Source organism: Danio rerio, chromosome 23 (genome assembly GCF_049306965.1).
Source record: "Danio rerio strain Tuebingen ecotype United States chromosome 23, GRCz12tu, whole genome shotgun sequence".
NCBI lineage: Eukaryota > Metazoa > Chordata > Actinopteri > Cypriniformes > Danionidae > Danio > Danio rerio.
The window spans coordinates 16513240-16537416 of record NC_133198.1 but is presented as its reverse complement, the minus strand read 5'-3'; the positions used below and the strand labels follow the sequence as shown (position 1 = coordinate 16537416).

General features: G+C 37.8%; 2 protein-coding genes across 7 annotated transcripts in view; both read left to right on the top strand.

Moving 5' to 3' along the window:
- phf20b (PHD finger protein 20, b) overlaps positions 1–2632 on the top strand; it is a 44034-nt gene extending 41402 nt beyond the window's left edge. For all 3 annotated transcript variants that reach the window (XM_005161993.5, XM_073938318.1, NM_001004114.1), the window contains one exon: positions 1040–2632. In XM_005161993.5, coding sequence (XP_005162050.1) covers positions 1040–1185 — 146 coding nt within the window. In that variant the 3' untranslated portion in view covers positions 1186–2632. The remainder of the gene's footprint in view (positions 1–1039) is intronic.
- A 1941-nt stretch (positions 2633–4573) lies between these two features.
- Positions 4574–24177, top strand: part of ndrg3b (ndrg family member 3b) — a 158582-nt gene continuing 138978 nt past the window's right edge. For all 4 annotated transcript variants that reach the window (XM_005161986.4, XM_009296689.3, XM_017353522.3 and 1 more), the window contains exon 1: positions 4574–4700. The gene's annotated coding sequence lies outside the window, so the exon portion shown is untranslated. The remainder of the gene's footprint in view (positions 4701–24177) is intronic.

The window sequence follows — 24177 nt, the reverse complement described above, 5'->3', positions numbered from 1 at the left end:
TTATAAATTGTTAAAATATTGATGTCTGTAATGCAGAAAGTCCAGAAACTGTTGTGTCCACCATGAGTTTATATAAAGTTCACTTTAATATGTGATATGACTAAAATGTGGTCATAACTGAATATTTTCTCAATTCAAATGAGTAGTGGCTTGGACCCAGAAACAGTATTGCTTACGTCACGACATAACAAGCAGATTGCATTCAAGTTAATGCAAAGATGAGGATGAAGGAGGATTACCAACCTAATCCAAGTGGATGCTGCACACTTGTGGTGGTGTGGAGAGAAGTGCTTTGGGTGTATGGTCATACACGATAAATGCGCAATATAAATACACATTATGTAACATTACAACCCTGCGGTTTAAACAACTGAGTGATTCTGAAATTTTTTTTTTTTTTAAAAATCAAGATACAATTATAAATCTGTTCAGCTGTGTCATATGAAAAATAAATCTTTGCATTTGAATCTAAAAATTTAATTACTGCACAATGTTTAACCATGACTAAACATTGAAAAGTTTTATTATATTGTAAAGTAATTATATTTGATCAAATTTTATGTTGTATTTTGACACTCCTGTCATTCAGTTATCTGTTTTGGTAACACAAACAAAACATTATGTTATGGTTTGTCACAATTCATGCTAATAACAACTTACTTATTACCTGCCTATTATAAAGATATTAACTGTTCATTAGTAGTTAGTGTAAGTATGATCTCATTCTGCATCCCTGAATCCTACCCAAAACTTCAAAGCAACTTCTACCTTACTAACTTTTAATAAACGGCTAATAGTAGATTATTAAGCCAGTAGTGTTGGTTAATAGTTTGTCAATACCATGAATTGTGACCTAAAGTGTTATCTTTCTTTTAAGAAGTAATTTCAAGTCTTATTACTGTCTATTTAGTTAATGCTTAACAACCGATGAGCTATTTGCTAATTCTTAATAAATGATTTATATTGTGCAGTTGTTGTAAAGTGTTGTAAAATATTGAAACATCTGAATTCTTTTAACACATTGTAATCCCCCGTGCAGTGCTGGAGAGTTGGCTGGACTACACAGGTGAGCTGGAGCCTCCAGATCCACTGGCTCGACTCCCTCAGCTGAAACATCGCATCCGACAACTGCTCACTGACCTGGGAACTGTCCAGCAGATCGCACTCTGCTCCTCGTCCTCTTGAGGGCGCCAGAGAACAGCTCAAACTCGATCGCCAATAGATACACGTGCCTGTTTGTTTGTTTTTTTACTTTCTCTCTCTAAAAAAATCAAGCAAGCTAATGTTTCTGGCACATGTCTGTTGGACTGATGAACATCCAAGCTAACTGATATCTGATGCAAACAACGGTTTTTATTTTATAACGCTTCATTGTAGCACTTAGCTGTCTGTCATAGACCTAGCAGGTATTTTGATATCGTTTGTTTTTTTTTGTCATTTCCTCTGTGTTCTTGACATGCTAAATAATTATTTGTGTTACTTCATATGTAATCAGTTTTTTTTGGGACATTTTCCCTCTGGGTAAAGAGCTTAAAAAAGGAACTGAAGGGTATTTTGCTGTAGTTAAAGTAAAAAAAACAAAAACAAATGTTAAATATGAGCATAACAATATACAAAAGCTATATTTTAAATCTGAAAACACTTGCATTTTACTTCTATATTTGTACTAATGGCTATGAGAGTCATGTGATCTTGTAAATAACTCAACCGATTGCTTCAATACGTGTTCTTTTTTATTTTTAAATGAAACTATTGCATTTACAGTAAAGACTTTCTGTAATCTTTGATCTGTTGTGAATACTGTAATTGTGGGCTTTCCGCCTATAACCATCCCTTTTTGTTTTATTTTGTTGACACAATTGATGTTGGTTGCATTTCAAATCTGTGGACTTTTTCCACTGGCGCATATTACATAAGCACAGAATGTTGTTCACTTGCTGACCGAGCATGTATCTCTGTATGTCTGTTTCTTTTCTTCTTCTAATTTCTGATTTTGTTTCTATTCACTTTCCTGTCGCTCTCGAGGCTACGCATTTTTGAATTAAGACATTAGATGCCTTTTAAGTTATTGTAATTGTGAATTTAAGTTATTGATTTTACTTTGGTCCATTGGTTTTCTTTTATACGGATTATTGAATGATTAGAGAGAACGAGAGAAAAGCTGGGGTCTTTTTTATTAGTGTTCTCGCCCTGTGGTGTTAGGATTTTCATTTAGATCATTACTGTTTATATAAAAAATGTGCTTAATCTTACTTCAGGCAAATTTGAGTGTCATTCACTTTTAAACACACACATACACACAAGAGACATTTGTTATAAGCCTGTGGATTGATATAATCCTGCCGATGGGTGTTTTTATTTTTATTTGATTTGTTTTTGTAAGTTTCTTTGTACAACTAATGAGTGGTTGACCAATTGACTTCCTCAGTATTGTGTATTATATTTTTTTGTCTGCCCTGTTGCTTTCCAGTAATGGAAATCTACTTATGAATCATAAGTATTGCTGACTTTTTTATGTATTTTTTTTCATTGTTGCCATCTTATGTCAGGGGTCCCTTGAAATCTACAAGTTCTGAAAAATATTGACATATAATCCAAATGCAAGGAAATAAATGCAAACATTTAAACTCAACAGTTGTTTGGTTTTATTTTGGACTGGATACTTTTTAAGTGCACTCAAAAAATAGCTGTTTTTTCAAACTAATTAATTTAAATGAGCTGAAACAACACAATTCATGATATTTTTGCCACAATTTAATTGTTTTATGCTCAATCCACTTACATTTGTAAAGACTAATAAGTTAACTTAATTCCTTCATGTTGTCCTAACACGAATTAATAGTGTGAACTCTGCATTTCTTTACAGTGTAGATGGTAGTAACATTTTTATTTATTTATTTATTTTTGCTTTGTTTTATTACAAGTTAGTAGACAATTGTAATTAGCAATTAAGACTTGTTATACAAACCATTATTATTTATATAAAGCAAAGTTTAAAATGCTTGGTGTAATAATTTTTTAGCCAATGTTAAACATGTTTACACAAATATATACTTTCAAAAAAGCACTAATACAATGGGAAAATATGAACATATACTTAATTCACCCAGTAAATCCAGAGAAGCTGGCAATTGTCAAGCGGTCACTTTAATTTTATTTACTGTTCATAGCTGCATATACCATCGATGGATGGATGGATAGATAGATAGATAGATAGATAGATAGATAGATAGATAGATAGATAGATAGATAGATAGATTTTTTTGTAATTACAAGTTGCTCAATGGATAAATTACATAACTAAACCAGTAATTTAACTTGATTGTTTAAATCAAAAATATTTACCATCAATAAAACAACTTTTATTCATAAGTTTATTCCAACAAAACGATTAGGCAGACCAAAACAAGTTGTAATGACTTTTAAAGTAGGCACATTTATTGCCTATTTAATTCTTAATGCTTCATAATTCGCAACACAATTTTGATGTTAATTAGCACATTTATGTTGCAGATTTAAATATTATTGCATAATTTACAATTTACTTTTTATTTTAACCTTGATCACACCATATCCATTGCATGTTTAACTCATTTTGCATAATTTGTGATTTATTTAGTAATTTCTTCAATTCAATTGTTTTAAATTTTATTATTGGTGGCTCAGTGGTTAACACTGTCACCTCACAGCAAGAAGGTTGCTGGTTCGAGTTCTGGCTGGGCCAGTTGTCATTTTGGGTTGAGTTTGCATGTTCTCCCCGTGTTGGTGTTGGTTTCCTCTGGGTGCTCCGGTTTCCCCCACTGTCCAAAGACATGCAGTGTAAAGTATAAAGTGGATTGTATTAAGTAGATTGGCCATAGCGCATAAGTGTGTATGGGTGTTTTTTGGTACTCGGTTGCAGCTGGAAGGGCATCCGCTGCGTCAAACATATACTGGAATAGTTGGCGGTTCATTCCACAGTGGTGACCACTGACAAAAAAAGGGACTAAGCCAAAGGAAAATCAATAAATGTATATTGATTAGTAATTTGTGACTTGGCGTATTTTGTAACTTACTTAGTCATTTTTGAATGTATTTCTATGTTAATTAAACATTTATTGTACATTTAATTCTTAATGTTGCATGATTTAAAAAATAATAATGTTTTATTTTATTCTAATTTATATGTTTGCTGCTTCTACAAACTATATAAAATTAGCTTAACATAATTCTTAAGTGTTTTTAGGCACAATGTTTAATACTGTTCAATTCACTTTAATTTGTAAAAACAATTAAGTTAACTTAATTGAATTGTGTTGGGACAACATGAAGTGACTGTGTGGAACCTAGCTTTTTACAGTGTATTTTACTAGTTTGACAATGTGAGATAAGACATTATACACATATAAATTTGATTTTCTGGTTACGTTTTTATTTGTATTTTATTATTAGAAAATTATTAGAACATTTCATGTGTATAATAGAGTAACCTAAATGTCTGACCTCAGCTCAGTGTGAAGCATGCAGTGTCCAATCTGTCTGGTTGTCAGTCAGTTCTCGTGAGCTCCTCCTCCGGCAGCGCGAGGAATCAACCACAGCACCGCCGCACGCGAGAGCACAGCACACAAATCCGCCGAGCACACAGTACAGTACAGCACGCCGAACAACTCTCCTCTGCTCCTGTTCACTGCTCATCCAGCACGCTTAGATCTTCATCAACGGTGAGGCTTGAAATCTTTTCATTTTCACGTCCTGATGTTTCAATTTCTGTCTTCAAGTCATTGACTTGATGAGTAGTTGTGCGCTGCTGCGAGCTAACAACAGCAGCTAGCGCGACACTAACGTCAACATTACTCCGTTATACACAAGCCAACGCTTTGTTGTCGTAAATACTCTTTGAGTGAGGTAAATGTGTCATCATTGTCTCTTCTATCGTTACTACTTAAAGCATGGATGTGTTAAAGACCAATAACCGTCAGCAGCTAGTCCTGTCACATTGAGTCAGTACGTAATGCCTATAACGTGAAATCCTGTAAGATCTAGGACAGCTTGATTCATTCTTTGATTGTTGTGAGTGTTTATTTGTTTTATTTTAGTTGTTTGATTCATTCTTGGATTGTTGTGAGTGTTTATTTAGTGTCAGTGTTTATTTGTTTTATTTAGTTGTTTGAACGTGTCCAGCACTCAGTCAAGTTGAACTTCCACAATGTGCGTCTAGATTTGGACTTTAGTCTCCTCTTAGCTGTACAGTATTTTTGTATAGCTGAAACTATTAATTTTTCTCTTTTAAAATGTAGTGTTTATCACTTAAACTTTCATCCTGACGTCTGTCATCTCTCACTAAAACTAAAAAGTCTTCAAATCAGTTCTAAACGGGTATACTGTAGATGCCACATGGCAGATTGTGAGCCCATGTTGTGTAAAAAGGGCTGCTAACCCATTTTCCCAAAATACTGCAAGAGAAACACCACAGCAGCAAAGCCATCTGATTAGTGACATGAGTCCAGATGCTTGTGGTCTAGTGATCACCAACAAGTGGGACAAATTAGAAGAAAAAAAAACAGCCAAGAAGTCTTTTGCCAGCTGGGGATTAATGGCTATAGATAGCAGTAGGATTTTTGATGACCATCAATCTTTAAGTGACCCTGTTTACATCCTTTATTAAAATGTATTTTTGTCAACCCAGGTAGCACATGAACGTCTGCATTAGCCCGTTGCAGTATGGTACGAGTCACATTTATCAGGCTTGCGTTTCCACTGCCAAAAGGATACCAATGGTGGGCCTGGTGAACGACAGAAAGTTTCAGTCGACATTATTCTTGCTCGTGGAAATGTCAAAGTAAAGCTCACTAAATGCTTTATAAACATAAATACTTAAATGTTCATTACTATTACTAACTATTCTATGAACATGATTTGATTATAACTGCAGATCAGTAATATGCCAAATATCCTTCTTTAATGTCTGCAGTTACATAAAATAAATCGATAAATGCAACATATAATGCATGCAGACTCTTATAGTCTCAGATATGTTCCCAATTGCAGAATACCTACACACATCATACATTTAGTCCTTATTCGGGTTTAAAAACAACACGCAACACATAGCCCACAGTCAGTGCAAACACCTCATCTGTGTCTGTAATCTTCAGCAGCTCATGTAGTCTCTGTTAGAGAATAATTCTGTCATTCTCAGTTCATAATAGTCCAAAAGGTAATGATAATAAATAAACATGGCAGTTTGTTCAAGTTTTAGGTTGCTGAAAGAGTCATTTGCTCCTTTGTTTTTTCGGCTTCTCCTTTGTTTTTTCAATCTTCTCTCTCGTTTTTCCGTTTCTGAAAAGATCAGATGTCAGAAGCACTTCAATAATCACATGCACGTTGTTATCATCAGCTCAAGAAGTTCGTTATTTTAAATATAGAAGTGCGGCAAGTCAGCTGTTTGTGTTGCTCTGCACTTCCAAAGTGCTAGCTGGCAGGGAGGTTTTTGTTTCTGTGTGTCGAGTTTAATTGCTGGTGTGTTTTATTTTTTATGAACACTACCTTATTGTGCAAGTAGCTAAAACTGGCTCTTTCTGAGGTGGGAACTAACAGACGTGCAACAATCTTAGGCCCCGTTTACACTAATGCGTTTTAGTTTGAAAACGCATAAGTTTTGCTGCGGTTACGCCATCCGTCCACACTACGCCGGAGTTCTCGAGCGCCGAAAACGGAGCGTTTCGAAAACGCTGGAGAGGCCGTTTTCATTCTAAAACGCTGCTGCTCCGTCTCAGTGTGGATGGGGAAAGACGGAGACATCTGAAAACGGAGGCGGGGCTGCAGACATTCGCCTCTCTGATTGGGGCTTTTCCTCAATATTAAGTAGCCTAACACACAGTTCAGTCCTGAATCTTCTCCGTGTAAGTTCAGACTTCGCAAGTTTGATCAAGGCTGCATCTCTTCTTCTCAGTTTGATATGGAAAACATACCGAGGACATGCGTCAATCTTCACAGGGAACAGTGTACTTTATAACTTCATTCACATCACCTTGGCTACGTTGTTTCACTTTCTCAACAATAAAATGTAAACTTGATATAAGGAACTGCCTATTTTTATTTTAATATTAACAACTAAACAGACAGCAGAAATGTTGAGGCGCCGTGCTGTACGAGCGTCATCTTCACTGTGTGCATATTTATAACAAAACGGAGCCGATAACAACTGCCTCCTTTCAATTTCAGTGAAAATACGAAACACACCCTCTCTTTTGCTGAATATCAGTTTTAATAATCGATAATGGCCATTATAAAAGTATAACATACAATAAGTTTATACATTATAGGAAATAAAGGCAAGCGATCAGTCAATATACAGAATGTAGGCTACGTGGTTACATTAATCATTAACTTATCTTTGCGCTCAGCCAAAACACGTTACCTGAGAACAAGTAATAGATTCCAGTGACCAAAGTCAGGGAATATGTCGACAAGATGAATAAAATATCACGTTTAATAAATATAGTGAGATTAGATCCAGCGGGAGATGCTTGATGAGAAGTCCGACTAGCAGAGCTCTCATCTGGGTAGATGGGCTCCAGCGATTGCCAAAGTGTGTGTGTGTGGTCACGTGATGTGCGTTTTCAGCGTTTTGGTGTGGACGGAGAGCAGTTCAGAAACGCTGGGTAAAACGCGAGTGTGGACGCGGATCGTTTTCATTCTAGAACGCCGTTTTAAAACTAATACGCACTAGTGTAAACGGGGCCTTAAAGGGCCATGAAACCCCCTCGTTTCAGCAGGGTGTTTTCACACCTCTACTCTGGAAAAAGTCAGAAAAGTGGGCGTGTCCAGCTCTGTTTAGGTGGGAGTGTCGGAGGAACTAAAGTGGGAGGGTGTGGGAGTGTCTATTTGGGCACGCGCGAGTTTCAGTCAAAATACACACAGGAGAAAGTGATGGTGTTTAACCTACATGGACATCTGTAGTCGAATTATTTCCCAAATATTAAATGGTGGACTTTAACTGCAGTTTTGCTCTTTCATTCAGGGAATTCATTCATGCCCCTCGCGACAAACGAGATATTTGATTCGAGGAACTGCTCTAAGCGTGTATTTTTCATGCAATGTTTGATACCGCACGGCGAATGAGAGAAAAAAAAACTCAGCATTTTCCGGAAACTTAGATGCACACGGCAGGTAGCGTCAGAAAGCCGCGTGTGTTATTCCGGTCACAAAATGCGGTGCTAACATGTTTGCACTCAGTGCAATAGTTAACTTCATTCGATACGAACAAACTGAATAAACAAAGAGCACTGGTCGCTCACTTACCAAATCTGTAGAGACAGGACAATCCCCAGCAACTAGAGCCGCGTCTTTATTAAAAGAATACTACAAGCGAATCCGGATCTCAGCGTTTGCAGATGAGAACAGCTCTCAGGTAAACAATAATCCTCCTTAGACACGTAAGTTATTGTTGTCGAGCGTCGCGTACACTGTTAATCCACACGTGATCCAGATAAGCTCTCACAGAGAGAAAATGAAAACGAAACTTAATGGCAGCAAACTATAAAAGCAACACTTCACACTTGTTTTGCCAACACAACGTGCCGTCTCTGTGGTGTAAACACGGTGACACTAATGAATATTAATGAAGTTGCACAATAGAGCGCGCTGATTGGTTTGAACCAAGCCTTACTCATGCATTAATGCAGCACACTGTAAGACGTAATAAGACACACTCTGGCACAGACGTCCAGTCTGCACGCTGGGATACAACGCTATTATGTCATGACCGTGACGCAGCTTCAAAAATTAGTTTCAAACAGGAAGTACAAATTTGCTTGAAATAACACAAAAACAACCAATTTACACTTTTTAGTGAAATATAGGTGTCCTAATAGTGTTTTTAGCAGTGTGGGACACATATACGACTGTCAACAGCTCAAAAAAATGTGTTTTGGTGTTTCGTGACCCTTTAAGGTAAACACAGAACAAAACTTTCAACCTGAAGCTCCTTCACTGCGCTCGACACTCGCTCCGTGGACGCATGGCTCTATGTCCCGCCCACACTCGGCTGGGCAACCAAGCCGACAAATCACAAAGCTTGCGTACATGTCATTACAACGTGTAGTTAAATATTTTGAGAGGTCAGTGTCGATGTCAGCCACAGCGAGAGGTATGCGTCCGCACGAAGGCTGTGCTGGCGCATTCGCATATGCATGTGCTTGACGCAAAATTATAATTTAGCCTTAAGTAGGAAGCTATGTGAGTGAGGCTTTCGGGCTGCACTCTCCAGCTGGCCTCTGTTAGACACTAAACTACAACATGCAGTGACCTTCTATTCAAATAGTTGTAAATGACACACTAATGCACTATTATGCTTCAAAAGCTTTTTACTATTAATTAATTAATATAGTGTTTTTGTTGAATTACTAGTGCGTGGGACCGGTGCAGTGCTTTGAAACAGTAGAAATGTATGTCATCGATGCCTAATCTCACTATTCTCTAGAGCAGCACAATTAATCGAAAAAAAATCGCAATCTCGATTCGACCTCTTACACGATCTTGATTCAGCATTTCTACAATTTTGCCAATCATATTTTTAAGTTCAGGAGAGAAGCAAAGGAAGCCGCACAAGTATTCACACTGTTTTACATGCGTTGTTCAGCAACGTGGACACTAGGGTTGTAACGGTATGAATTTTTTACGGTATGATAATCGTCTAAAACAATACCACGGTTTGACGGTTTCGCGGTATACGGTATGTTACAAATGTTACAAAATAATAGAACAGTGAAGCAAATTTGACTTTTTCCAAATAATATATTTTCAGTTACTATAAACAACACCACTTACAATGAACAAATAAAAAAATAAGAAAATAATAAATAATGTGTCAAAGTCCAAATAAAGTCCAAATAAACATGGTGCAAATCCTCAGTAAAAAAAATAGATATAAATATTTACTATACTATAAATAGTTACATAACGAAACTAGATTCAATATGGAACATCCTTAGGTTTTATGTGCCAGCATGGATATGGTTGTCTGTGGATATGCATTTGGATTTGGTTGTCTGCAATGCAGAGAAACAGCTGCACCTTCATTTGCGTCTTTTGAAAACAGCAAGAGCAGCAGTTCGTCTTTGCTGTGTCACTGTTTTGTCATGTTTCTGTGCTGCTGTGCATGCAAAAGTACTTAGTATGAGAATTATTTCATGCAAAACTTTTTTTTTTGCGTTTTATTTAGCCGCGCATAAATGTATGCCTATCTCTCATTCTGTGTTGTTCAAAAAGCTCGTTTTTGGTCCACAAACAAAAGCGAAACCTATGCTTATTGGTTGTGATATAGCGAGTTTGAACCAATCTGGGCATGGAGGAGGGACAATGCATCAATGTATCGTGTCTGGTTTGTCCGGAGACACAGTGACGAGCGTTTCTTTGTCAAATCAGCGTTGTCAAATTTTGATGACGTAACCGCACTGATTCCGGAGCCTCCGGAGCCTCGAATGTTATGTGATAACATAAGCACTGGAAAGCTGAGATTCTCTTCTTTATGCCAATCTTTGAATTGTATGAATCGGATCAGCGGATCAAAAGTTATTAAACATTTAAGAGCAATACTTATTTTTAGCCGCGGGCGGCTGTCTCGGTCTTTAAGGGTTAAAACCGTTGATATGCAATTGTTCATGGTATGATAATCGTGCACGTTCAAATCGTGGTAGACCGTCATACCGGTATATTGTTACAACCCTAGTGGACACCAATGGTGTTGAAATGGAGTATAAAGAGTCAAGTACTGTATTCATAAGGTATAATTCACCCAAAAATGCCATTTCAGTCTTCATGTAATGATGTTTTCGCGGCCGCGAAATCAAATGTGACAGGAGCTGACCGTGACCTGTTCCCATAGAGAGGACGGGCGCGTGCATGTGAATGAAGTCTACCTTAGTGAACAGAACCTGCATAGGCTGTGAATACCAGGTAAAAAATTTGTAATTAACATTCAGTTTGTCGCACAGAGCGATCGCTTGGGAGCAGCGCGGGAAGTATGAATCGCATTTAACAGTAAAAAAATGAAACCGAAAGGGTGCACATCATTTAAGTAACCGTATCACATTATAGAGTAATGATTGTGACACGCATTTGATGTTTTTTCTTTCATAGCGAACACAAATTGTTGTGCATGAGATTACATGTTTAACAGTGTCAGTATAACCACTCTATCCTATATAATGTTCAATATGATGCAAGAAGGAATCTGATAATGACAAATGTCTGATTTTACCAGTAAAAAAATGGTCTAATAAAGTTGTCAATGACAGATAGCAAGCACATGTCTGAAATATAATAATTCAACATCATAATTAGTTACATTCTGATGTCATCACTTCACTGTGCATTAAAGGTGCAGTAGGTGATTTGCCAAAATGCTAACCGCTTCGCATATTATCTTTGGACGGGAGGGAGGAACTGTGATTCAAAGCCACGCCTCCTGAAATTGACAAAACACGTGCACAGCGTCACAACAGCAGACAACCCACTAGTTCATGCCATTCGCCAGTTAGTTAGTGTTTGGCGTGCAGGAGTTACATTTATTACTAAGCCATACTTGTATGCTATTTCAGAGTGAATATTCAGAGTAGCATGGTAACAGTATAGGAAGGCTGTCATTGTTCAAAAATGACCCAATGTGAATAAAAGCAACTTCAGCTCAGTAAAGCAGGTTAGGCGAAATAGCACTATTCACTGATGTTTTGTTGTTAAGCTAAATAAAAATGGCTTGTCAGACAAGAGACAGCATTTGATTGGTTATGATTTCAGGTTACGTAAAAAAAAAAACGTTGCTTTATTTAAGCAGAAGTGACACTGCAAGCTTTACATGTTTGTATCAGTTTTATATTTTCTTAATGCAAATTTTGTCACTGTTTTGGAGCACACTAGCGTATAGATATCTTTAAAACTAACAATACTAACTGATACTAACATCTAAAAAACTTTCTTTACATTTTATGGGGCTTTTAACATCTTAAGAGAGACATCTAACAGATGTATTATGCCTGATTCACACCGGGCTTCAGTGTTAACGCTTGACCGAGGGTGTGTCTGAAGTTGGGGCTGACGTGATCATCATAGCAGTGTCAGCCAATGAAATTAGTCCACAATCAGCTACTGTCTGAGCGAGGGTATTTACATGAAGCGATCTGATTGGCTAACGCTTCCACTGGCACTTGAAAATTTGAGAATTTTCCAACTTCTTCTGCGAGCAATGCCACTAAAGTGGTGCAGACGGATCCACAATGCAGTTCGGCAACGCCTGACATCAATCATTCAAAGTGAATGGGAAGTGTTGACGCTGATGCCCTGTGTGAATGGGGCTTTAAATATGCACAACAAATAGACCTCTCTCTGTGATGTTCTTGGGCTATCAGGGAATATCATCACAAGTGGACAATGGCAAAACAGGTGTAAACCCTTCTAAAACATTTAGAGCTTGTCCAGATTTTGACCACATAAAACAGCTCGAGCAATCTTTTGTTTTCTTCTTTTCAGTAACTGAAACAGTGACATTTTCTTTGCAGCACTATGGAAAACACATTAGTCAAAGATTGCTTTATATTGTTTTCTTCAAATGCATTTGGACACAAATAAACACTCATTCCTCACCAGCCGGCTGGCTGAATAATAAAACATTAAGGGACATATTGTTTATGTTTAGGCATGCTTGACAGACACAATGTAATCGTTGTAGTCCGAAATTAATTTGCTTTGAGCAGAAAAATTTAAAAAGCACAATGTTCTCTTGCAGGCCTGATAACAACTAACAAATTGTTGAAGCTTTACTAAGGCTGATTTATACTTTTGCATGCAAGCTCTGTGATTGGTCGGCTTGGTAGTGCTGACTAGTCTGGGCGGGACCGAGAGCCGCCCGAATGGCACGAGCGATTGTTTACAAGTGTGGAGTCCCGTGAAAGAGCTCCGGATTGATAGTTTTGTTTTGTGTTTACCTCAAAGTTAAAGTTGCTGCACGTCTGCCGGTTGCTGCCTCAAAATGAGCGAGTTTGAGCCACTTGTACATCCCGGAAGTGTTCAGGAAAAGCAAAAAAGCAGCAAAGAAACTCGACACAGAGGAACAATTACACCTCACTGCCAACTAGCGTTTCGAAAGTGTTAATGCAGACCAACAGAGACAGCGCGCAGAAGTATAAACCATGAGCGTTGCATGCGCCGTGGGTTACGCCGGTCACTTGACGCAGAAGTATAAATCAGGCTTTAGAGTGAACCATCAGGAACTCTGGAAAATGTTGAACTAAAGACATGAATAAAAACACCAGGGGCCTCATGTACAAGGACTCGTGTTGAATCAGTACTAAAACATTGCGTACAGACAAAGCTGATTAGCATAGGCTTTGCATTTAGCTTGAAGTTGAAAATGAAATCGAAAATGAAAACTGAAATGAAAAAGTGTCAATAAAAGGAAAGTTTAAATTTACATTTTCATTTGAATTGTGTCACTATTATAGCATGAACACTAATAACACGCTTTGTAAAAATTGTGTTTGCATTTTATTTTTCAGTTTGGCTTTTCATTTTAATATTGGCAGTCTTGATGCGGAAATGCAGTGAAAATGAAATGTTTAATCGGCAACTTCATTTTAATTATCAATTTGACAGGGACGATGTGTTGTCAAAGTGAAAATGAAAATAAAAATTAAATAATTTAATTTCATTTTTAATTTTGGCAGATATTTTGCGAACAGTGTTTTAAAATGAAATTGTTAATCTGATTTTCATTTTCATTTCCAATGTTTATTTGATTTATTTAAAATTGGCAGGATTTACCTTCCATACACCAAGACCACAGAAGATCCCTCCTATGCTGTTTCTTTAACCTGCAAATGTTTATTTTACAAATTTTATAGATCAAATAGTACTGTATGCTTCTCAAGCTATATGAGAAGTTCTACAGTCAGAAGACAATCGCCTGTGATATCATGTCATTTGTTTTTTGATTGTCAGGTTGCTGTAAGCCTATATATAATAATATTTATACAATATAGTTATAATGATATTTACACAGATCAAACTGGTGTTACCTTCTCCGCTTCAGTGATGTCCAGTGGCAGAATAACAGCTCGTTAATTCATGCTCGTGCAGAGGATGAGACAGACAAAAGTAACCAATGCATGCCATTCTTTTACTTATTATTATATTATATATATATATATATATATATATATATATATATATATATATATATATATATATATATATATATATATATATATATATTATTTTCGTGTTGTCAGATTCACAGTGCAAACAGCCCCCGGTAGGAATAACTCGAGTGAACATAAAACAAAGCCGATTAAAACTTTCTTCCTCTGCTCAGCTGCACAGAACACAGCGAGTTCACATCATCCAGAAAGTGTCGAACTACACTACCCACATTACACTTCCCTATGGACTACAAATCCTGTAAATATTCTATTTCCCCTCTCCTTAAACACTAGTGTGCAACTTAAGCAAAACTTATACTAAAATTGTTTTACATTTTGTTTTGTAGTTCGGGCCTAAATAAATGTTTGTGCCGTTTTTAATCGTTTAAGTTCATTTGATTGACTATATATAAACCATTTGACATTATTAACCCATTTATTGGGTAAAATTGCAACTTTTTGCTGTAATTCAATGTGTTTTGGTCATTATCAATGCACTGTCAATTTAATTGAGCGTGAGCAGCGCGTCAAAAATAGACCCAGCGCCGAAACTATCACTGCACTGCTGCTTCGGCGACGCTCACGCCTCGCTCTGACGCGCTGCTGCTGCGTGCGGTATGAAAGCTCTAACCTGTTAACATGGACGCCAAAAACACACGCGCCGCTGACGCTTGCGGTGTGAAACAGGCGTTATAATAGGCTGTTGATCCATTGGATTTTTTTTTTTTTTTTTTCAAAATGGTCGTCGCGCCATCTAGTGGCTGTTTCCCAAATCGCACTAGAGTGTCACCTCAGTGAATCTTTGCTCTTTGGACTCTAGTTTTTTTCTCAACTTATTTTTTATTGTATTGTGAGAAAAAAAATTGCAGTTTAGTGTTTGGAATAGATGGTTGACACTGCTTTCATTTGCACCTAGCTGTATTAGGTGTCACTTGAGCTAGGGCTGCACAATGTATCATTTTAGCTTAGTCATTGCAATGTGCACATCTCCAATAATCACATCACAGGATGCATCTCAGGTAGGGATTGTAGGTGACCAGGCAAATTCTGGGCTGAACCTAAAAGGTCTAAATACACTTGGCTGAAAACCATTTGTCAATTGATTTGTAATTATTTATAATTTAATTAAATAATACAATTTTGTAAGGTTTTTATGTTTAACTCAAAAACACTTTCCAAGTAGTACAATCCAGTCAAATAACCACATTTGTGTCATAGTAAACCAGTCTTATATTGAAATAGCCAAAAATACATTGTATGGTATATCATGTTATTATGTCATGTTAAGATGTTAGTCTTATGCCAAAAATTATTACAATATCAAGAAGATCAATTTTAATCATATTTTCAACTGTAAATCAATTTTTTTGGTGGAAAAAAGTGTTTTGGTGGAAACCTGATACATCTCATATGTATCGAATTCGATACCTCTCGAAATTTCAAGACATCTCGAATCTCTACATCTTGATGGCTAAAAATTCTATATTAACACACTTTTAGATTCCCATTGTTGCACATTTCTGCGGTCTGATTGGGTCTTAGATCAATAAAGAGTAAAAAAAAAAAGTCCAGAGTTTATTATTGTTATTGATATAAATTTTATTTGATATAGTATAATTTATCGGCCCAGCCCTACCATTAACCATAAACTCATGGGGAAAGTTGTGTGTAAAACTCCCAGTAGATCAACAATATCTGAAATATTCAGACCAGTAGTTCATTTAGAATTTTATCAAGCTACAATATTATTTTTATGTGTACATGAAACTGAAATTAGGATTTTATTCAACTCTTTTGTCTCCTTAGTGTTAGAGCAAAGTTTCATGTGTCGTGTTTGGCAGCACCTAGGATGTGTTATCCCATGTTTCAAACAGGAAGTTGCAACCGAACGAATGCCAGTTAACATTGTAAATACTGAGGAGCACAACTGGGAAAAAAGTTGTAATTTTTGTTATTTTTGCACAAGTATTTTCATAGCTTGACCATATTCTGATTGAACCACTGAAGGCGTGTGGTCTGCTTTGAGGTGAACTAATATTTTAATTTTATTATAGAAGCCAAAGTTTCCTGCACTGTTTAGATGTTTTAATTTGGTTTATCCCACATGGATCGCAGTAAAATATCTCTATTTGTAAATATATTCCACCAAACGTTGATTGAGGTCACTTTTCGCTGTTATTGTCTTGATTGGGCTACTCCGCTCATCCTCTTCCCATTGCTATGCCAACAACCTCTCCGGGTGACAGCTGTTGTATGTTTTCTCTGCTTGCTTAATTTCCATTGGCTGTGCTCCCCTCAGCCCTTCATCAATCCACGCCTGCTTCTATTTCTGGTGGCGTCCCCCAAGGGATGACTGAACTCATGGTCTCCGCTGGATTCCTGGAGAGGTGGAATGGTGTAACTGTGGTTCCTTTTGGGCAGAGCTGTTGTTTATCTGTCGGCACCTATCTGATCACTTTCCAGGGAAAAAAAGAAGCCGCTGTCAAACATTCCAATCCAAACTCAAGTCTTCTTTTATATTGAATAATCTGTTTTTGAGAGAGACGCCCCTGATTTCATTGTCTTTGCACTCGTGATGCTTCTACACACTGTCTAATGAGCTACATGTTCTGCTCTTTTACTCGTTTAATTGACTTTATAATCCTTTTGTTCAGACATACCCTGAGCTAACAGCTCAAAGCAGCTGGCACAACAGGCTCTGTGGATTAGAATCTGTCTGTAGCAGCATATCGTTTCAGACATGAGTGTGTGTCACTAAGCCCTGTTAGTTTGATGTGGGAACGGCTGACTAGGTGGCACAGCGTGCAGCAGATGACTCTGTTCTCTCGCACCATTAGGATTAATGAGAATGCATGGTAATGCCTACCATGCAGTTATATGATTTTAAGAGCCAAGAGTTTATCACAGTGAACATCTTCTATGGCTCAAGCACCTGTAACCATGGCTAACATTTCCTTCTAAGTTTTATTTTTAGGGCTGGGACACACCAACCTAACGGTCAAACCTTGGGCTTTGTTGGTCAGCATCAGTCCGGCTAGTTGGTTTGGTATGTTCCACATAATTGTCTTGTTGAGTTAACATCAGATAGAGGTGGCCCAGTTCAGCATGTCAAATTGGTATCAGGCTGTCGGCTGGAGGGTGTTCTGACTTGGTATTGACAGAAATGAATCAGAGCGTGAGTGTAATGTAGTAAGTAAACTGTAACCGTGTTTAACATTTCCGTTCCAACTTTTACTCTAAGGGCTGGGACACAGCAATCTAACGGTAGAACATTTGGCTTTGTTGGTCAGCATCAGTCCGGCTAGTTGGTTTGGTGTGTTCCACATGATTCTCTTGTTGGGTTAACGTCGACTTGAGTTGGCCCATTTCAGCATGTCAAACTGGTGTCGGGTCATTGGCTAAAGCGAACGTTCTGACTGGTTATTGACAGCAACGGATCAGAGCATGAGTGTGACGTAGCAAATAAACTTTACCCATGACTAACATTTCTGTTCCAACTTTTACTCTTAGGTAGGCTTGGGTGATATCCAAACTTTCTCTATTTTACATAGGTATACGGTATTAGCTTGCATAATAAAGAAAATAGGACATAACTCTCGGACTGATGGCTTGTGCCAAAACCATTCAGAAACTGAATATCATTTATGCGACTTTACGATCAAGGTATTTCCATTTCTCGCGGTTACCTTTTTGTTGCTCAATTTGCAAATTGACTAGTCCATACTTACTGCCTCTCCCTTCTCTTTTTGTCAAAACCAGAAATACTGTCAAACTGCTGAAGTTGTGTTTTCAGGACTTGAAATTGCAACCATTTTGGTCGCATATGTGCCCGAAATTTAAGCTATGCAACCTCATAATATATTTGGGAGCATTTAATGGTTGTAGTGCGATTTTGTTTAGATTTTTTCTAAAAGCGTGCGGAATTGCTCTTCCCTGTCGCTATATCGGTTCATATTAGCTGTCAATCACTCAAGTCTTTCCGCTGTCAGATGACAGGGAGATTTTATGACCGCGGGAAATGCAAACGACTGAAGAGTGAAAAGTACACCGAATCTTGATGTGCTGCATTCACTGCGTGCTCAGTGCAAATGTCCGCTAAATGTAAAATGTAACTCTGTACACACCATTGCCAAAAAAGCTGGCCTTTACTAAGTTTAAAGTGATGTGGTTCATAACAAAGAACGGTATTGCGCCGGTGGCCATCGGGAGAATCCTGCTCTGCCTGCTCATATATTGGTCCGGCTGACTCGCCTGCTTTCCACAAACATATAAAAACATAAATCGGAGACCCTGCATTTTAAATGACACAAACCAAAACCAAAACTTTTAAAGTGGCAGATATGAGGCTTTTCTTACTTCTTTGTCCATTTTTTTCTTGAGGTGTATATTATTTCTCTATTTAATTACTGATGACTGCTTTGCAGCTTTCAGCCTTGAATTGAATGATTTATTACGACCTTTCATTCGTTTTGTAGCAGAAATATTATTCATTAAATTGACATGCATATAAAAACAATAGTGCAAAATAAACATTTCTTATTTCATTAATATACACAGGGCTCGAAATTAACCTTTTTGCTTGGTAGCACCGGTGCTCCTAACTTTAAAAATTTAGGCGCCTCAGCCAAAATTTAGTCGCACCCACCAATCATGAGCAACGCTACACGTTTTATACAAACATATTTATTGCATTTGAATTCAACAGTAATCAAACTAACAAGCAAAAAAAATCTATATATGCAAGCGAAAGAAAAATATGTCTCAACAAAATCCCGTTCTCACAAGAAAATACATTTTATAACATAACTGAGTGACTAAAAGATACACAGAGCGCTCATCGGCCCTGACCGCACTGCTTGAATGAATCTGTTAACAATATAACTGCTGTTCTCACAAGTGCTGTCTGATATTGTACTGATGCTTTTGACATGTACTGTACCTTATTATATGCATACGTCATGTTAATAGCAATACCGGTCTTTTCATGAGTAACGTTAGCGATATTAGCTTAGTCAGCGTAAGCCTGGTTGTGATGGTGTACGTGGTGTTAAATTTGACATATAGCTGCCCCTTGCACGGCGGACAGCATCTGGCGATTATATGAAGGATTAAACAGAAGCTCTCGTGCTAGATGTGGCAAACAGTTACCTGAAAATTTCATCCCACAGACTTTTAAAGGCGGACTTGAAGCCAATGGAAGTCTTTAATTCACTCTTGGAAAAGTGTAGATGGTGGATTAACATTCAGCACATAGTCACTAGTAAGATGTGCCATTATTTATAACTTTAGATGCCATGGTTTCTTAAACAAAATCTGCCAGCGTTATCTTCATTCTCATCTTCAGCGCTTTACAGTTTTCCGCGGTAGTAGCTCTCTCTGCCATCCCAAGCAAGAAGGCGCTGTCTGAGAGATTGACAGCTGTTATTAACCAATCATTTGCGTTCAGTGCTAGAGCAGTGGGCCAATAAGAAGAGCATGAAGGCGGGGCAAGCATTACGGACTTGGCTTTGTTTACTGCAGCAAGTTGACATGACAACTGTTTTAAACCATTCCTGAGCGCTGCGTTTCCCGTTTCAAGTGCAAACAAAGAGCTTAGAGATGCATTCTGCGTGAATGTCTCCCGAATCCGCGCATGTGGTAAATATTTTGCAGTAAAAATTGGTTGCACACAACAATTTTAAGCACTCGCAGAAATGCTCCCAAATATATTTTGAGGTTGCATAGATAAAATTTCTGGCGCATATGCGACCAAAATGGTCGCAATTTCGAGCCCTGATACATTTCTTACATTTCATTTCTGCTTTATTTGTGTTTGATGCAAACCATAAACTTATTTTTCATGATGTGACAGTAGGAAGTAACTCACATTCAAGGCAGGCAGATCACGAGAGATGTAATTAACTGTTAGTGTTATTGTCATCATCGTCATCATTTTTTGTAATTATTGCACAAATATCAACAAGTCATCACAGCATTAGTTAGATAGTTGTTTCTGGCTTTTGTTAGTCCTAATTGGTGTTGTTTTCAAATACAATAAATTACTTAATGTACATTTTTTTTCTGGTGCTCCTAAATATTTGAAGTTGGGAGCACAAATCAAGTCAAGAAGGAACACAAAGAGGCCGGCTGTATTTTTGCTACATTTCTTAAATATTTGCAAACGATATGAATTATTGGATTATTAGATATTCTGGCAGGAGCAAATCCCTCAATGGTGAATGACAATTACTGTGATAATGGTAGTAAATGCTGCTTTGTTCACACTCATAAATATATACACTAGATATCACATACGGACCCCGAGCATGCGTCAGTAGCGCCGCCACATTTGTACAGTGCTTGCAGGACAAGTCTCATTCAACCGCACAAGTCAAGACAGTGTGACAAAGTGAAGATTCTGGACTTTAGCCCTGTGTATGGGGGTAGTAACAAGCAAATAAAGAAAACAAAGCATAAAGGCAGAACATTTGATAGGTTAGATATAGTTTTTTTTAATGTTATGAACTTTTGTGCTCATAACGTTATTGATGATGATAAAGTCACTTACTGCATTCACCATGAGTCAAAGTAGCTCTAACCTGCACTAAATACTAAGCCTATGGTAGTTTTGTTGAATAAAATAAGCAAACAATGTAAATGTAATATGACAACGAGATGCTGCAGTGCAAGAACCTTGTATTATTGCCGGCTCAGTAAACGAGTCGTTCATAACGGAGATTCATTCACAAATGAATCACTCCCTCAGTCAGTATGGGACGTGAAAGCAGGAGAGAGGGTTGTTTCAGGACATGAATTAGATCAAATTTAACAGGAAGGATGGATGGTACATTTCCATCCACACAAACACTCATTTCTTTGTCAGAAATGCCCATGCAATCACTTATTCGTCAACATAGAAAAGTGATAGAAAATGATAGTTTTCGTAATTTAAAAAAGTATTAGCGTACTGACCACCAGGAAAACTCCCGATCATAGATATATGCATATTTGTGTATTTCTCGGATGTCCACAGTCCTCCACTGAATCTGGGTCTCGCATTTATTTCAATTAAGTGCTACCCTGAAAATGGCGGCTCTATTAACGTCTTTCTTCCATTAGACAACAACAGGGTAGGCGACATCTAATATAAATATCTATGGTTCACACTTTGAAAGTTTCGGTTTCCCATTGTGAATGAGAAAACTCACACTCTTGTTAGGGGCCAAGCACCGTAGGTGCGTAGGCACCTATTGCTTTCGTTAGTGTTCTTATTATTATTATTATTATTATTCTTCTTCCGTTTCTTCCGCCGGATTTGAATGGCAGCCCATATAGGCGTATGCGGGAAAGTTGTATAATTTGGCACAATGATAGAGGACAGTATTAACATTAATCAGACCAAACATGAAGTCTCAAAATCGAACTCTCTAGCGCCACCACTTGTCCAAACTTTCACGTATGTTTATCATCATAACTTTTGAACCGAATGGGCTACAATCAAAATTCTTTTTTCCTCTGATTCCTTGGCTCAGTCCGATTCAAACCCACCCTATGACGTCATTTTCCGTCATGAATTTTTTCGCGCTATTTAAAATTTTTCGAAAAACCTATTTGATCGAACTCGTCCTAGGCCGTGTCTCCGATTTTCACCAAAATTGAATCACATGATCTACAGACCATGCCAACCAAAAGTTATGGAATTCAAGTTGATTAGACCAACCGTTTTTGTTTAACTTGCGAACTAATTTAACGTAGAACTTGCAAAAATGGACTTGAGGCGATATCTCTGTAACGCATTCACCGATTCACACCAAACTTGGTGTGTGTTATGACAACTAGGGTTTAAGCTTAAATGCGGAGTTTCGGCGCACTGCCCCCTAGTGGTCCGGAGATACTAAAAACTTGCTTTTTGGCATATAACGTCTCAACCTTTCGTCCGAAACTCATGAAACTGGTCTCATTACATCCGGCAGAGCATGCCGAGTCGAATGATGTCTGATTTTTACAGGTCAGCCATTTTGGGCGTCGCCCATTTCGATTTTTGGTCAAAAATGCTATATTTTACCAACACATTCACATATCATTACAAAACATAGTATGCATCTTCAACCCCATGCCCTGAAGTCCTTAAAAACTTCTGGAGCAGCGCCACCTTTTGGTCAAAAGTGCTTGGCCCCTTAATTGCTGCTTGCAGCTATATTTAGGGACCAAGCACCGTAGGTGCGTAGGCACCTATTGCTTTCGTTAGTGTTCTTATTAGGGGCCAAGCACCGTAGGTGCGTAGGCACCTATTGCTTTCGTTAGTGTTCTAATTATTAGGGGCCAAGCACCGTAGGTGCGTAGGCACCTATTGCTTTCGTTAGTGTTCTTATTATTATTATTATTATTAGGGGCCAAGCACCGTAGGTGCGTAGGCACCTATTGCTTTCGTTAGTGTTCTTATTATTATTATTATTAGGGGCCAAGCACCGTAGGTGCGTAGGCACCTATTGCTTTCGTTAGTGTTCTTATTATTATTATTATTATTATTATTATTCTTCTTCTTCTTCTTCCGTTTCTTCCGCCGGATTTGAATGGCAGCCCATATAGGCGTATGCGGGAAAGTTGTATAATTTGGCACAATGATAGAGGCCAGTATTAACATTAATCAGACCAAACATGAAGTCTCAAAATCAAACTCTCTAGCGCCACCACTTGTCCAAACTTTCACGTATGTTTATCATCATAACTTTTGAACCGAATGGGCTACAATCAAAATTCTTTTTTCCTCTGATTCCTTGGCTCAGTCCGATTCAAACCCACCCTATGACGTCATTTTCCGTCATGAATTTTTTCGCGCTATTTTAAATTTTTTGAAAAACCTATTTGATCGAACTCGTCCTAGGCCGTGTCTCCGATTTTCACCAAAATTGAATCACATGATCTACAGACCATGCCAACCAAAAGTTATGGAATTCAAGTTGATTAGACCAACCGTTTTTGTTTAACTTGCGAACTAATTTAACGAAGAACTTGCAAAAATGGACTTGAGGCGATATCTCTGTAATGCATTCACCGATTCACACCAAACTTGGTGTGTGTTATGACAACTAGGGTCTAAGGTTAATTGCGGAGTTTCGGCACACTGCCCCCTAGTGGTCCGGAGATACAAAAAAACTTGCTTTTTGGCTTATAACATCTCAACCTTTCGTCCGAAACTCATAAAACTGGTCTCATTACATCCGGCAGAGCATGCCGAGTCGAATGATGTCTGATTTTCACAGGTCAGCCATTTTGGGCGTCGCCCATTTCGATTTTTGGCCAAAAATGCTATATTTTACCAACATATTCACATATCATTACAAAACATGGTATGCATCTTCAACCCCATGCCCTGAAAGTACTCAAAAACGTCTGGAGCAGCGCCACCTTATGGCCAATAGTGCTTGGCCCCTTAATTGCTGCTTGCAGCTATATTTATTATTATTATTATTATTCTTCTTCTTCTTCTTCTTCTTCCGTTTCTTCCGCCGGATTTGAATGGCAGCCCATATAGGCGTATGCGGGAAAGTTGTATAATTTGGCACAATGATAGAGGCCAGTATTAACATTAATCAGGCCAATTATGAAGTCTCAAAATCAAACTCTCTAGCGCCACCACTTGTCCAAACTTTCACGTATGTTTATCATCATAACTTTTGAACCGAATGGGCTACAATCAAAATTCTTTTTTCCTCTGATTCCTTGGCTCAGTCCAATTCAAACGCACCCTATGACGTCATTTTCCGTCATGACTTTTTTCGCGCTATTTTAAATTTTTCGCAAAACCTATTTGATCGAACTCGTCCTAGGCCGTGTCTCCGATTTTCACCAAAATTTAATCACATGATCCACAGACCATGCCAACCAAAAGTTATGGAATTCAAGTTGATTAGACCAACCGTTTTCGTTTAACTTGCGAACTAATTTAACGTAGAACTTGCGAAAATGGACTTGAGGCGATATCTCTGTAACGCATTCACCGATTCACACCAAACTTGGTGTG